This window comes from Fukomys damarensis, unplaced genomic scaffold (assembly GCF_012274545.1).
Source record: "Fukomys damarensis isolate Sample0158 unplaced genomic scaffold, DMR_v1.0_HiC HiC_scaffold_20, whole genome shotgun sequence".
Lineage (NCBI taxonomy): Eukaryota > Metazoa > Chordata > Mammalia > Rodentia > Bathyergidae > Fukomys > Fukomys damarensis.
The window spans coordinates 19,110,042-19,124,152 of record NW_022900932.1 but is presented as its reverse complement, the minus strand read 5'-3'; the positions used below and the strand labels follow the sequence as shown (position 1 = coordinate 19,124,152).

The window sequence follows — 14,111 nt, the reverse complement described above, 5'->3', positions numbered from 1 at the left end:
CTAAACATTATCTCCTGTCATGGTGACTGAGCAGAGCCACAGTCACAGTGTTTGTACCAGACTGAGTTATAGATCACTCATTAGCTCAAGGATGTCCCTTGCCTCTCATGCAAGCACTCCCAGGGAAGCCTGTTAGTGCCTGTCTACAACCAGGAACCGCTGCAGCTGGGAAGTGCCTGTCTTAATTACTCTTCTGGTTGCTGGGACAAAATACCTGACACTCAAAGTTAAAGGAGGAAGGGTTTATTTCAGCTCACAGTTTGTAGAGATTTCAGTCCATAATTGGCTGGTTCCAAAGTGACATGGCAGAGGGCATCACAGAGGAGAAACAGTCCATGGCAAGGTAGGTAGAAGGCAGCAGGCAGCAAGCAAGGCAGCTGAAGCAGGAAGCCTGCCTTTCACTTTTAGCCTATGAGGCCATAAACCTTTTGGGTGATGCCACCCACACAGGGTGGGGTTCCTGTCTTCAGTAAATCCATTCAGCCACACCCAAAACTATGCTAATTCCATAGAGTGGACTAATTTAGTACCACACATTCTTAATCCCAGTATCCCATGCCCTAGATCCTGCCAGCTCCAAAAAGCTCCACCTATGAGTACATGAAGCTTTGGGTGGACATCTAGATAGGAGCCATAACAGTGCCACAGAGACCCCTGGGGTACAGCAGGGATGGGTAGGCTCCAAAGACACAGTGAATCAGCAGAGCAGCAGAGCCATCCCTAGGATGTAGGCTCTATGCTATAGGTATCATCCTGCAAAGGAGTCCCTGCCATATTCCAGGGACTTCTGATCTAGGACTTTTTTTTTTTCCAATGCTAGAGAATGGAACCCAGGGCTTTGTATGTGCTAGGCAAGTGCTCTACCACTGAGCCACATTCCCATTTTACTTTTTATTTTGGAATGTGGTCTTGCTAAGTCACTAAATTACCTAGGCTGGGCTTAACTTTGTGATCTCCCTGCCTCAGCCTCCTGAGTAGCTGGGATTATAGGTATGAGACACCACAACCAGCTCTGACAAGAGCTTAATGTCCTTAATGTCCATATGTCCCTTCCCCATGCTGCCTGCCAAAAGGGACAGGACCCAGGGTCCTTACTTGGAAATTACTTCTGAAGCAAGCGAAGATGAAAGCAAGGATGGAGGGGTGGGCATAGGACAACAGAAGGTAGGGCTGTGTGCTTACTCCCCATGGCCATAGTCCCCAGTAGATCCTACTTTTCCCTCCTGCTCAGCCCCAGGTACATGGAGTTGTGGGGACCCTTGGACACTTGCTCATGTTGGGGACAATCTGGAAAGAAGCTAATTAATTTAGCCAGACAGGGAAGAAAAAGCCATGGCCTCCAAGACTTTTTCTCTCCTTGTTTTCATATAAAATGCATTTATTAGATACCCACTATGTACCAAACCCTGTGCTGCACTTTAGGTATGCAGCTTCAGTCAAGAAACCTAAGGGTCCTACTCACATGAGGCTATGATCTAAGTGAGGCAGGCAACAGTTAAATAAAAAATCACACAGTATGAAGGGGCACAGCACTAGGGACCTGGTCTCAGTCTGTCTTCTGTTGCTATAACAAATTACCCAAGGCTAGAGATTTATAAAGAAAAGGTTGGTTTAGCTCATCGTTTTAGAGGCTTAAAGTCCCAGGTGGGATAGCCTCATTGGTAGGCCTGTGGTGAGGCTTCTTGGCTGCATCCCAAGATGGCAGATAGGCATCATGATAAGATCATGTGTTAGAGGGAGACATCATATGGCAGGACAGGAATTGAAAGATCCAGGGCTAGACTTGCTCTCTTAGAGCAACTTGCTCTGGAGGGAATTAACCAGGGTCTGTCCAGAGCTATAATAAGCTAGTCTGATGGATTAGTGCAGACCTAACCACCTTCCACTAGGCCCCACCCCATAATGGGCCCTCCACCACTTCTACCAACACATCCACCTCAAGACTAAGCCACCAGCACATGAACCCTCAGGAAGAGGCCGGGGATTTAGCTCAGTGGTGCCATCACCTGCCTCACAAGCACAAGGTCCTAAATTCGATCCCTGGTACCAAAAAGAAAAAAAAAAAAAATGAACCCTCAGGCAGCCACAGTGCGCCCTACCTTGGTCTGTGGGTCTGGGGAGGTAACTGTGGCCTGAGCAGAAAGGTGTGGGACACCGGCATGACAAGCATCCCCTGAGAACACTGCCCCCTCCTTGCTCTTTCTGGGTCCCCGCCCACCCTCTTGACTTCCCAGGTTGCCACCATACCTAGCATGTGGAGGGGAATCGGGTATTTGCTGGGTGGGCTCCACTGAGGGACAAAGGGTTCCCCCAGTCTTAGGCCAGCACGTGACCCAAGCTGATCTCACCCAAAGAAGGAGCTGAAGGGAGGTGGCTTCCTGGGCTCTCCGTGGACTCATGAGCCCTGTCTGCCCTCTTCTAGGCAACAGATGAAGACTCCCCACCGAACAACCAGATCATCTATAGCATTGTCAACGCGTCGGCCTTTGGCAGCTACTTTGACATCAGTGTGTACGAGGGCTATGGAGGTACAGGAGGCCAGAATGGAAGGCTGGGCTGGGGCTCTGTGTGCTCACAGTGCTCTCAGAGGTCAGGAAAGGGCCCCCACTGCCTCTAGACCCCCTGCACTGCTCAGGCTGTTGCCCAAGCTCCCATCACCGGAGCAGCCTGTGGCCAGAAGTCACCCTTCTGTAGGTCCCACGAGCCTCACATCGGCCAGACCTTTCTCTGGGTGATAGCCATGGCCAGCCCTGAAGGCAGCATTGCCGGAATCTGTGCTGATCCCTATTTCCTACCTACACACACCCCACCGGCCTACCTGGGCCATGGTCTTTCCCAGGCCCAGTTTTGTACTCTGAACCAGCCCTGCCCGGCCCACTCTGAGGCTCACTCCCTGGAACCCTGGCATAGGGAGTGGCAGCAGCAACGTCAAGCACCAGGATCCACAAGAGACTGCCTTGTTTTTCAGACAAGGCAGCTAAGGCCTGAGACAGAGAGTGACTTGCCTGTGGTCACCCAACATTGCCACGCTTAGCCTCGAGTCCCTGTGTGGCGTGGCTTTGGGCGGCCTCCTCCCAGCCTGGTAGCTCAGCAATCTCATCCTGCCCACTGGGATCCAGCCTCCTTGATCCCTGGACACTCCTTCCCCTTACAGTGGTCACCTCCATGTCTTTGCTGGGTCTGTTCCTTCTGCCTTGGAAGGCCCTTCCTCCTGGCCCATCTGCCCTGCCTCTCCTCGCCTGTTCAGCTCACAGCCTCTGATGCAGTTTTTTCTTTCTGAGCTCCCGATGGCAGTACACAGTGATTACTCTGTTCATGGGAACTCAGCACCTGTACACCACACACCAGAATTATTCTCACGTCCCCTTCCCCCTCCCCACTTCTGCTCCCTCCAGCTCTTGGTCCCCTTCCCATTTGCAAAGGGTCTGTCTCCCTGTTTCAAACTTTAAAGGCTCCTTCCTGCCTCCTTCCCAGGAAGCTTCCCTCTCCCTGGAGGGATGGGCTAGCTGATCCCGAGGCAGAACCAGCATGTCATGTGATCCCCAGGCTGACCTTGTCCTCCCACCCCAACGCTGTGTCAGACAAATGCGTCACAGAAATGCAGCTCTGGGGCTGGCATACAGCTCAGTGGGAGAGTACTTGCCTAGCATGCTCAAGGCCCTGGGTTCAATCCCCAGCATTGCTCCCTGAAAGAGGGGGCGGGTGGGGAGGAAACAAAAAAAGGAAAATTTCCTGTCCCTGGAGACCCCAGCCTGAGTTTTCTCTATAAAAATCTAAATTCTGGCTGGGGATGTAGTTCAGTGGCACTGTGCCTGCCTGGCAAGCACCAGGTCCTGAGTTCTATCGCTGGTACAACAAAAACAAATGAAGTGATCTTTTAAAAAAGAAAATCTAAATTCCTCTTTCAGAAACTTGAAAGTCCCAGGGCTCTGCGCATCCCCTCACCTGACCCTCTTTACTGCTAAAAGAACCCCCAGTTTGTTTTATATTAGTAAAGTAGTCATGTTGTGCCCCGTGTTCATACACAGCAAATTTCACTCTAGTATCATTGTTTTAGATGTGGCCATACCTAGGCTCCTGTCTATTGTGTTGCTGCATGACCTTGGGCAAGTTACTGAACCTCTCTGAGCTTAGTTGCTCATCCATAAAGTGGGGCTTACCTTATCACCATAATAGTGATGACCCAGTGGGCTCAGCACAGTACATGGCGCAGGTTAGTCAGTCAACAAACTTAAGTGAAGACCAGGAGGGCTCTAGATGTTCAAAGGCTAGAGGGGAAAACAACAGATGTGGCCTAGGCCACACCATCTCTGTCCAAGGGGAACCCTGAGGTCTGGGCCCTGCTCTTGTCATTCCAGTGATCAGTGTGAGCCGTCCCCTGGATTACGAGCAGGTACCCAATGGGCTGATCTACCTGACGGTCATGGCCAAGGACGCTGGCAACCCTCCTCTGAACAGCACTGTCCCGGTCACCATTGAGGTGTTTGTAAGTACTCAGGGGTGACGGGGACCATGTCCTCACAGCTCAGACTGTCCCAAAGCCTGTCCCTTGCCAACCTCTGCCATCCCTATGGCTGCAGAGCAGCTGCCTGCGTGATCTCGGGAGACAGATGTCCCTGCTTCAACTGTGTGGGACCCCAGAACTGGGGACAGGCTGGGAGGAAAGGCATCAGGCTCCTTCACTGATGGCCACTTTGATGGCTGAGCTCTGTGATGTTCAAGGGAGTGACAGAAGGTCATCTTCCCTCCTCCAACTCTCTCTGTGGCCCCCTCTTCCCCTGGGCTCCCCCTTTCCACTCCTCTGAAGACGGAAAGGGGCTGGAAGCCGAGCACAGCTTGTCTGACATGAACATCCAGCACACCTCTGAGCTTTCCCTGCCGGAAGTGGTCAGTCTCTGAATCCATCTCCTCGCCACTTCTTTCCCTGTGCCAACCCTCGCGATGCCGGGGACACAGAGCGTGGCCTGACAGGAGCCGGTGGGCTCGCCCATGGGCCCTGCGCACCCCAGCACGCACAGGTGCCCCAGCTGCAGGAGAGGGCGAGCGTGTGTCAGTGGGAGTTAGTCCGTCCTGGGCTCCGGGGTGCCGAATCAGACTGTCAGGTTCAGGGTCACTGTGTGATTCCACGTCAGTGCAGGAAAATCTCCCTGGAGCAGGCTTGCTGCGAGGCCTTCCTGTTACCATAGGCTTCTCCCACAGCCCCTGGCACAGCCCCACACCTGTCTTTAACAAGCCTTATCCTCGACACCCAAGGCCTAAGCCCCAGGGCCACCCCCCAAATGGGAAGGTCCTAGGTCAGGGCAGGAGACCTTGTTCCTTGCTGAATAGGTGGGGAGCTAGAAGTGGGGAGCAGTCATGGCCATACCTGGGGAGCCCCCAGGTAGGCAGTGGGAGCAGGAAGGAAGAGGTCTCTCAGGACCAGGACGACAAAGGGAACCCCAAGAGAGCCGGGGCCCTACTTCTGGGGTCATTGTATCTGCGAGCTCTGTCAGCTCACGTCAGGGGAGGAGACGAGGATGTCTCATCCACAGGAGCCCCAGAACTGGCCTGTTGTGAACTTAAAACACTCCCTGCCTGCACAACCCTAACCCCAGCCGCATCTCACAAACTTAACCTTGGTTGCCTAGTCTTGATCCCAAACCTCCCCTGAGCCTGGCCACGCTTGTTACTCTGCACACCCACCTCTCCCTTCCAGCCTGTGAGCAGGGCACCTGGGGCCTGGGCGGACTCGCAGGTGGGTCATTGCCTGCTGTCAACCCCAAAACACTGAATGGGAAGAGGGGTGTGGCTCCTTCATGTGGCTTTGAACTTGGCTCCATTACCCCTAGCTGTGCGACCTGAGCTTCCCACCTTTGTGAGCCTCAGTTTCCTCATCTGCTAAATGGGGTAATCGTCGTACCTGCCTCACACATTGCTGTAAGGGTGACGTGAGATTGTCATGTCGTCCTCCCTTGACAGCTGAGCACCTGGCACCTGGCACATCGGCCATCACTGAAGCTGATGACAATCACACACACTGGGTCCACAGGAGGGGAGGGCCGAACTTGTCGCTATGCAGTGAGCAGGCCAGAGCAGAGGGACCCCTCTGGGCTGTGGAAAAGCAGACTGGGAGAGGGTAAAGGAGGAGAGGGTTAGCGAGATAGGTTAAACGCTGGGGCTGTGCAGGCACAAGCAGCCAAAAGCAGTTCAAGCCTGCTGAGTCCTGCCAGTGTGCCAGGCTTGGTGTCTCAGCCCCATCTACAGATGAGGAAACCAAGGCTCAGGGAGGGGACCATAGCTGGCCCAAGGTTACCAGTGTCTTCCTTGCTGCTAGTAAATAAGAGCTGGGATTTGAATACTCCCCCGCCCCAAGACAAAGTCTTGCTATGCAGTCAGGCTGGCCTTGAACTCACTATATAACCCAGACTGGCCTTGAACTCATGTCAATCCTCCTGCCTCAGCCTCCCAAGTGCTGGGATTAGAGGCATGTGCCACCATGCCTGGAAAAGCTGGGATTTGAACTCACACCTGAGTGACTCCTTGCTGACATTCTCACCACACATATGGGCTAAGACCTTGGTCATGACATGACTGAGACCAGTGCTTCTCAAAGGTCCTCGCACCCAGGATGACTGGGGACCCTCACGAAGTGCAGATTGTTACCTAGTGGGACTGAAGTAGAGCCGGGGCCTTCATTTCTAGCAAGCTCCCAGTGGTGCTGATGGCTGGTCAGGGACTGCACTCCAAGTCACCAGGGTTTTGAAGGTCTGCTTCCTGCCCCAGGACATCTTGAATCCCAGGGACTACCCCACACCCCAGATCCATCCCAACCTGCGGCTCTGTTACAGAAGGGGCAGGGCAGCACCTCTTCTCCTTCTGCCCAGCCCCTGGAGAGTGGGAGCAGAGCCAGCAGGAAGAGGAAGGACTGGACCAACCTGTTACCACTGCTGAACAACAGTGGGCATCAGCCTCTCTGCCTGGTCCCAGGCGGGGACTCCGTGCACTGCGAGTGGCACAAGACTCTGCCTTGAGCAGTGCAGCGGAAGAGGCCCTGCTGTCAGATTCCTCAGCACCATCACGCGGGGTCACAGAGGCTCACAGTTCCCTTCCGAAGCCACCCAGCACCCCTTGCAGCCAGAAGGGCCAGTAATAAAGACAGGGACCACCACGGTTGTGAGTGCATACAAGCAGGGCTTGGGGACAGAGTTTCTAAGGACCGCACTTGAAAAGGTCAGCGCCTGCGGGTTGATTTTGCACGTGGGTGGTTTTTAAGTAGCTGTCACTTGGCTAAGCCACCTCCTTTCTCCACTGAAAGGATTCTCTCTCAATTGAAAAGAAAAAAAAAAAAAAAGCCTGGTAGTTGATGGAGCTCTTATCACAAAGGCTGGGAGGGGGTGGGCAGATCAGAGCAGCGGAGGAGCAGGTGAGAGGGGCCAGGTGATTCCTTTTCTTCCACTGCATGTTGGTTTTTAATAAAGAAGTCAAACTCGGAGTGTAGATTTCCCATTAGGGGACAATAAGCTTTTGTAGAGGGAGCCGCTGAATTAGAACTAATAGCGAATGCAGCTCCAGGATCCGGGGAAATATCACCGCTAATAAGTTTCTGCCTCGCTCTCTGTCACTGACATTCTTGCTGCATGTCATGCAGCCAAGCAAAAGCGTCCGTGTGTGCAGATGAGGCACGTCTCTCCACACCGGAGCCCTGGCAGAGGCCAGGTGTGCAGTGGGACGTGGCCCATCAGGGGAGTCCTGAGACTGCCAGTTCCCAGGGGAGAGGGACAGGTTGGCAGGAGCCCATGCACAGTCAGAGCCAGGGGACAGATTTGAGAAGAATTGGAGGGTTCCCTTCTGGGCATCCACAGCCTCGGCTGGCTGAGGTTTTCTGTAAAGTCCCCAGGGACGGGCAGCTGGTCACATGTCTTGCTCCACCAGAAGGGACTCCCGCAAAAGGGGCCTGGCAAGGGACACCATCACCACCACTACCACCACCACGGCCTCCAGTCCCTGGCCAAGAGCCCTCTGCCGCTCCATGAGACAGAGCCTCAGTGGGGGAACCCACCTCCCCAGACAGTGATTCCTGAGCTCTGCAGTGTGCTTTGCAGGGATGGGGGGAGCATAAGAAGGCTCAGTGCCAGGGACCCAGAGAGGCCCTCTAGAAGAGGGGACAGGGAAGATTCTTGGTGAGTGATTGCAAAGCCGTTGGCAAGGCTGAGAGTCTTCAGGGCAGAAAGGCCTTGATTGAAGAGGACGGGACAGGTGTGGAGGAACAGCAGCGCTGGATGGGGAAGGCTGCACCTGGTCCAGGGTCCCTGAGATGGAGCCTTCCCACCACCCCTGCCTGGTTTACCGAGCCACTAAGCCTGCTCTGGGCTTGGTGAAAACTGGCCCAGAGGACAGAGTGCTCCAGAGCCTGCTGGAGACAGGCTCTAGGGCAGGGCTTACCGGGGGCAAGGAGCCATTGCTCAGGTGTGTGAAGGGGGCCTGCTAGCCCTGCTTGAACCTGCCCATTTCAGTGCCTTTGGGGTTGGCAATGCTCCTTTTTTCCTTTGGGCAAGGTTCCTAGAACCTTCCACCATCTTGACTGGGCTAGGAGGAAAGCTCAAGTGGGCATCCCAGCCAGGGAGGCTGTTGACTGTAGAACAGGAGCCCCGAACAGAGCTTGTCACTCAGCAGGAAGGCGGGCTGGGAGCCTGGGCACTGCAAGTTGTAGTCAGGCCCAACTGTCACCTCCGTTCTCCATCTCCTCATCCCCCAGCACCCCCTCCTGACCCTGCAAGTTTCCCCAAGGTCTGTCCTGCCTCCTTGAACCATGGCCTGCCACAGGAACCTCTGGCCCCCAGCGCCCTCCCCCAACCTGGCTCTGGTGACACAGACAGGCCAGAGCTCCCCAGGGCCAGCGTGCCCAGCCTGCTCCCTGGGTGCCTGCCTTGGACAGCTGGCTCCTGCCACTCTTCCATCTGCTTTCCTTCCAGGACGAGAATGATAACCCCCCCACCTTCAGCAAGCCTGCCTACTTTGTTTCTGTGGTGGAGAACATCATGGCAGGTAGGGGCGGGACGGGGGGCAGGGATGGACAGCCAGAAGTCACAGGGCCTGCAGACTTCTCTGTTTCTGAGTCCAGGCAGCTTGTGACCTGTCGGGCCATTGGGGCTGTCTGGTTACCTGCCAGCCGGCAGTTACTTACAGAGTACCTTCTCAGAGCTGGGCACTGGGTCCTTGATCTCCTGCAGCTGCTGTCTAGCAGGAAGAGATAAGAATGGAGGATTAACCAGGCCATCTGGGTTGGAGAGTACAGAGCATCCCAGGTCCCAGGAGCCAGGAAGGGTCGCCCTGAAGCATGTGCCTCTGTAAGGGCCACGCCTGAGGTGACCAGGCCCAGCCTGCAGCCCCAGGCCTGCTTACCCTGTGTCCAGGATCTGGGGCATATGCTCTGGTTAGGAGCAGGCCGGCAGCTACACCCTACTGCAGGATGTGCTGTCTTCATGGGGACACAGCCAAACAGGAACTGTTTGGCCCTGGAGGACAAGGTGAGAGCAGTCTCAGGACAAGCAGCTCTTAGGGTCTCATCAGGGCTCTGGGAAAAGCTGGTCTGCGGCTTAGGATTCGCATAGATGGAAATGAGGGTGAAGGCCTTAACTGGACATTAATGAGAAATAAAGGCCCTTATAAATTCCCCTGTGAACAAGATAAAATAGGACCGAAATTGGGTGCAATAAATGTAGAATAATTTAATACGGAATTTCATTTCGTTTTGACTGAATGTAAAGACTGCAAAGTCTGCACGGAGTATAATCCAAAGGTCAGCCAGATGGGGAGACAGCTGTCTGCTCTCAGTTTGGGCCAGAAAGAGGAGTCAGGGGGAGACCGGCCGGATCCATCCCCGCCCTGGCCTCAGTCTCCCGTGGAGCTATGTCCGTCCTGTCCCCCGCATACCTCAGGGACCTGGAGCCCGAGAGTGATGGCCCCCACCTCCCTGAAGCCTGGTCACTGGGAGTTCTTCAGTGCCTGGCTCCAAGGCCCAGGGCTGAGGGCCCAGAGTGAGTAACACCCGCTTTCCTCTCCCCAAGGAGCCACAGTGCTGTTCCTGAATGCCACAGACCTGGACCGCTCCCGGGAGTACGGCCAAGAGTCCATCATCTACTCCTTGGAGGGCTCTGCCCAGTTCCGGATCAATGCCCGCTCTGGTAAGCCCCACACTCTCTGTCCCACTGGGCCAGACCAGCGTCTCCTCCTGTGCCTCTCAAGGGCGATGGGCTCTGTCAGGTCGCAGACTCCGGTTCACACGCCACACTTCAGGGACACATTTACTTACATCTAAGTGGTCCTCCCCTCTCTCGGATCCTGGCTTCTCTTTATACTCAGCTGTGTGCTGTGGTGTAGGTGAGATTAAATGAGTTACTATAGGGAACACCATTAGAATAGGCCCCTCATATGTGCTTAAAATAAAAAAGGCTCCATTCTTTATTTGGCCTATTTACCTAGCACTCCTGCCCCAGCTCCCTGCTCGTGTAACTCTTCTTCACCGCTCCCTGACACCCTTCCACAGGCCTCCTTTGTGGCTGGGGAAAAGAGGAGCCGAAAGGAGCTACAGGAGCCTCGGGATGTTCAGCCAGCCTGGGAGGGAATCCAGGACCCCTGTATTCACTGGGAAGTCAGCGGGGCCTGCTCTGAGCCAGGGCCGGCATAGGAGGAACAGGATGTGGCCCTCGGGTCAGCGTCAGCTTCGTGAGCATGCACAGCCCTGCTTCCAGTTACGAGATTCTGTCTAAGGGAGCTCCATCCAGACACCAGGCAGGGAACCCCGATAACTCGGTGGCTTCAGGCAGCAGCAGCTCACAGCTGCCTAGTACAGGTGGTCAGTGGGTGCCCTGCCTGGCCAGGCCCCTTTGGGTCATGGGTCCAACATCCCCATAGAAGGAAAAGAGCACACGGGCATTGTGCCAGGGAGGGTCTCTGCGCCAGGCCTGGAAGTGACGTGTCACTCCTGCTCACAGCCGTTGACCAGGACAGGCAGTGCCTCACCTGGACGCCCGGACACTGCTCAGAGGCCCAGCAGGGCTCCGGGCCTCCCTGTTACACATGCCGACCTGGCTGAAGAGAGCCCTCGGTCTCTGAGACTCAGGGGCAGACGGCTGGTGCCGCTGTACACAGGGACTGAAGAGAGGGCCCCAGAGCCACCGTGAGCCTCTCCTGGCACTTCTGAAAAGGCAGGGCCTCCCTCGGAGTATCCACCTCTGAGAGCCACGGCTCCAGATGCTCGGAGCGGCACAGCCCTCCCTTGGCACCTGCGAGGGACAGACTCTGGGGCCCCTGAGGAGACCACGTCCCTTCTGTGTGAGGTGGTGTTGGGTTAGCCCAGCACACCTTCCGTTACACTTAGGTCGCCTAATACAACGTGAGTGCTGTGTAACGAGTTGCCATCGTGTATCGCTCAGGGGACAACAAGAAAAAAACCTGTACATGTTCAGTCCAGAGGAGATTTGTTTCCAATCCACGGTCGGTGGTGTGTGAGATGTGGACATGGTATCATTAACATGAACCGAGAGCCTGGCATCGTACTCCATTCTTCTAACATCACCCCTACTTTCCAGATGAGGAAGCCAAGCCATAGGAAAGTTAACAACTTCGCCGAGGACTCAGAGCCTGAGCTGCCGGCTCGGGGCTCAGATGTTCGCTATGTCGCCTGAAGCCACGTTAGAGGGCACGGCCTTCAGGAATGGCTCGGCGAGTCCAGGCTAGGGACTCCAGCTCCCACCCAGGGCCTATAAGGATGGCACAGACATTTGCCTCCGCCCTGACCCAGCTCCTCCAGCTCCAAAGGGGGAAGCGATTGCCTCTGAGTTCCTTGGTCACATTAGCCAGGCCCACTGCACAAAGGTGGCCTTAATTGGATCTAATTTCCCAGACAGGAGAGGCCATCGATCATGCCGACAAGTTCGTGTTAAAACTTTTTAGAGATTAATTTCTTCCTCGCCTTGCCAATTATTGACCCCACCCCAGTGGGGAACACGGTTCGGTGGTAGACCTTTGCCAGGCTTTGGCTCCTGACCTGTTCGCTGCCTTTTCCCCCACCCCTGGTTCCCTGCTCGGCCCTGCAGCAGCTAGAGGACAGGCCAGTGTGCATGGGAGAGAAATATCAGAGCAGAAGGGGCCCTAGGGGCCACTTGGGCCAGCTTCCTTGTTTTATGGTAGAAGAAACCAAGCACAGAGAAGGTAGGCAACTTGCCCCAGGTCCCAAAGCTTGGGATAAAAAGATGGCTAGCACATAGTGCCGGCCCCTGGGGACTCTCACAGTGCACGGGGAGGGAATGATCCTTTTCTGAATGTTGGAAGCTGTCCCTGTGGCTGCTTCATCTCCACAGCGCCTCTGGTTGGAAGGCATACTGAACTGCACTTTACAGATTAGAAAACTGAGACCTGACATAGCTAAGTATCATTTCCAAGGCTAAGCATCTGGGATGGGCCTGATCAGGACCCAGATCTGAGCCTCCTGTCCTCAGGTGGAGGCTGTCCCCAGTGGTTGGCCGTGACAATGGGCTGAGGCCCACTTCCACTGTCCCCACCTGCCCCCAGGGGGCCGGGTGTGCGCCGGATTCCAAGCCATGTTCAATGCCATTTAGGCAGCACCTTGAAACGGGCCCAGGTGAGAGTATTTACTCCACCAAGATCTGCAGATGCTTGTGTTTCTTTGACAAACCAAGTTAAACATTCCCCTCACACCCCTACCCTACCAACATTACACCAACACGCAAAGAAAGGCCAAAAGCAGCTGTCAAAAATTGTTCTATTTTAAATGTTTCTATTTAACAGAATAACTTGTTTACACACTAAAAAGAAAAGTCACAGCGATATAATTGTGCTATCCACAGGGTAATTGGGAAGTTATTTTTATAACCGTTACTTCTCAATGCACCATAGGCTCGGCCATCCAGGGCTGAGTCGCCGGCTGGGGTTTTCCTTCCTGTCAGCGCTTCCTGGGACTTTGTGAATAAACAGCACCCCGTGTTCTTCTAGAGTTTGCATGGCATTCACCACACTAATCTCATAATTAATCCCTAACAATAGATCCTTTTATTAGTCCCGTTTGACCAAATGAGAAACTGAGGCAGAGAGGATCTAAGTAACTCGTCACAGGTGAGAGAGCCAGTAAGATAATGTCGGGGCTGAACCCCAAGGTCCTTTGAACCCCCGATCTGCACCCTCTGGACCCCTAGAACTGGCCTAGATTCCCCACATCTGCAGGCACCTCATAGCAGGTACTGGGAGCGGTATCACCCCCAGCACATAGACCCAGCCGTGTCCCTGGGCTCAGGCGTCTCTCAAACCCACGCTCGCCCCCTCCTTCCCTCCTTCACTTCCCTCTCACCTTCCTCCCTCGACCAGGCGAAATCACCACCACGTCCCTGCTGGACCGAGAGACCAAGTCGGAGTACATCCTCATTGTCCGCGCCGTGGACGGGGGTGTGGGCCACAATCAGAAAACGGGCATTGCCACAGTGAGTGCCCCCATGTCACCCCACCCCCATCATCCTGAGGGTGTCCCCCAGCCACTGGGAGGCATCATGAGAGCAGAGTGAGGGGCCCCAAAAGGGCTGCTGAGCAGGCGGAAGAAGTTCCCAACCATGTCATCCCACCCCATCATCCTGAGGGTGTCCCCCAGCCACTGCGAGGCATCATGAGAGCAGAGTGAGGGGCCCCAAAAGGGCTGCTGAGCAGGCGGAAGAAGTTCCCGTTGCTATCTTGGTCTCTCCCCGGGTCCCCTCCTGACCTCTCTCCGTGGTCCTTCCCCCATCCCCGCCCACCCAGAGGGCCTGGGGCCTTAGCAGAAGACCCCACAGAGCCCTCCTCCATCAGCAGAGGCCCTGCTAAGAGGAATCAGAGCCCTGTAAATAATTCACCTGGTGGCAGGTGAGCAGGGAAATTGCTTGGCTTGTGGCTGAGACTGGGAAGCTCGGGAGATTTCATGTGAGCCATAACCTGTCAGTAAAGCCAGGATTTCAGGGGTCACCTCTCCCTCCTAACGGGACAGCACTTAAGCCCTTTTCTGAAGAGACCTGGTGCCATCCTGTTCTCAAAAGCCTGGGCTCTTCCGTAAGGTGCCCACATTGGGGAATCAAGTCTAAGAGGCCCCA

General features: G+C 55.0%; 1 protein-coding gene across 7 annotated transcripts in view; it reads left to right on the top strand.

Annotated features, from left to right (window-relative positions):
- Cdh23 (cadherin related 23) overlaps positions 1–14,111 on the top strand; it is a 336,018-nt gene that overhangs the window by 212,699 nt on the left and 109,208 nt on the right. For all 7 annotated transcript variants that reach the window (XM_010606319.3, XM_010606337.3, XM_010606311.3 and 4 more), the window contains 5 exons: positions 2,423–2,528; positions 4,359–4,486; positions 8,952–9,024; positions 10,047–10,163; positions 13,363–13,475. In XM_010606319.3, coding sequence (XP_010604621.1) covers positions 2,423–2,528; positions 4,359–4,486; positions 8,952–9,024; positions 10,047–10,163; positions 13,363–13,475 — 537 coding nt within the window. The remainder of the gene's footprint in view (positions 1–2,422; positions 2,529–4,358; positions 4,487–8,951; positions 9,025–10,046; positions 10,164–13,362; positions 13,476–14,111) is intronic.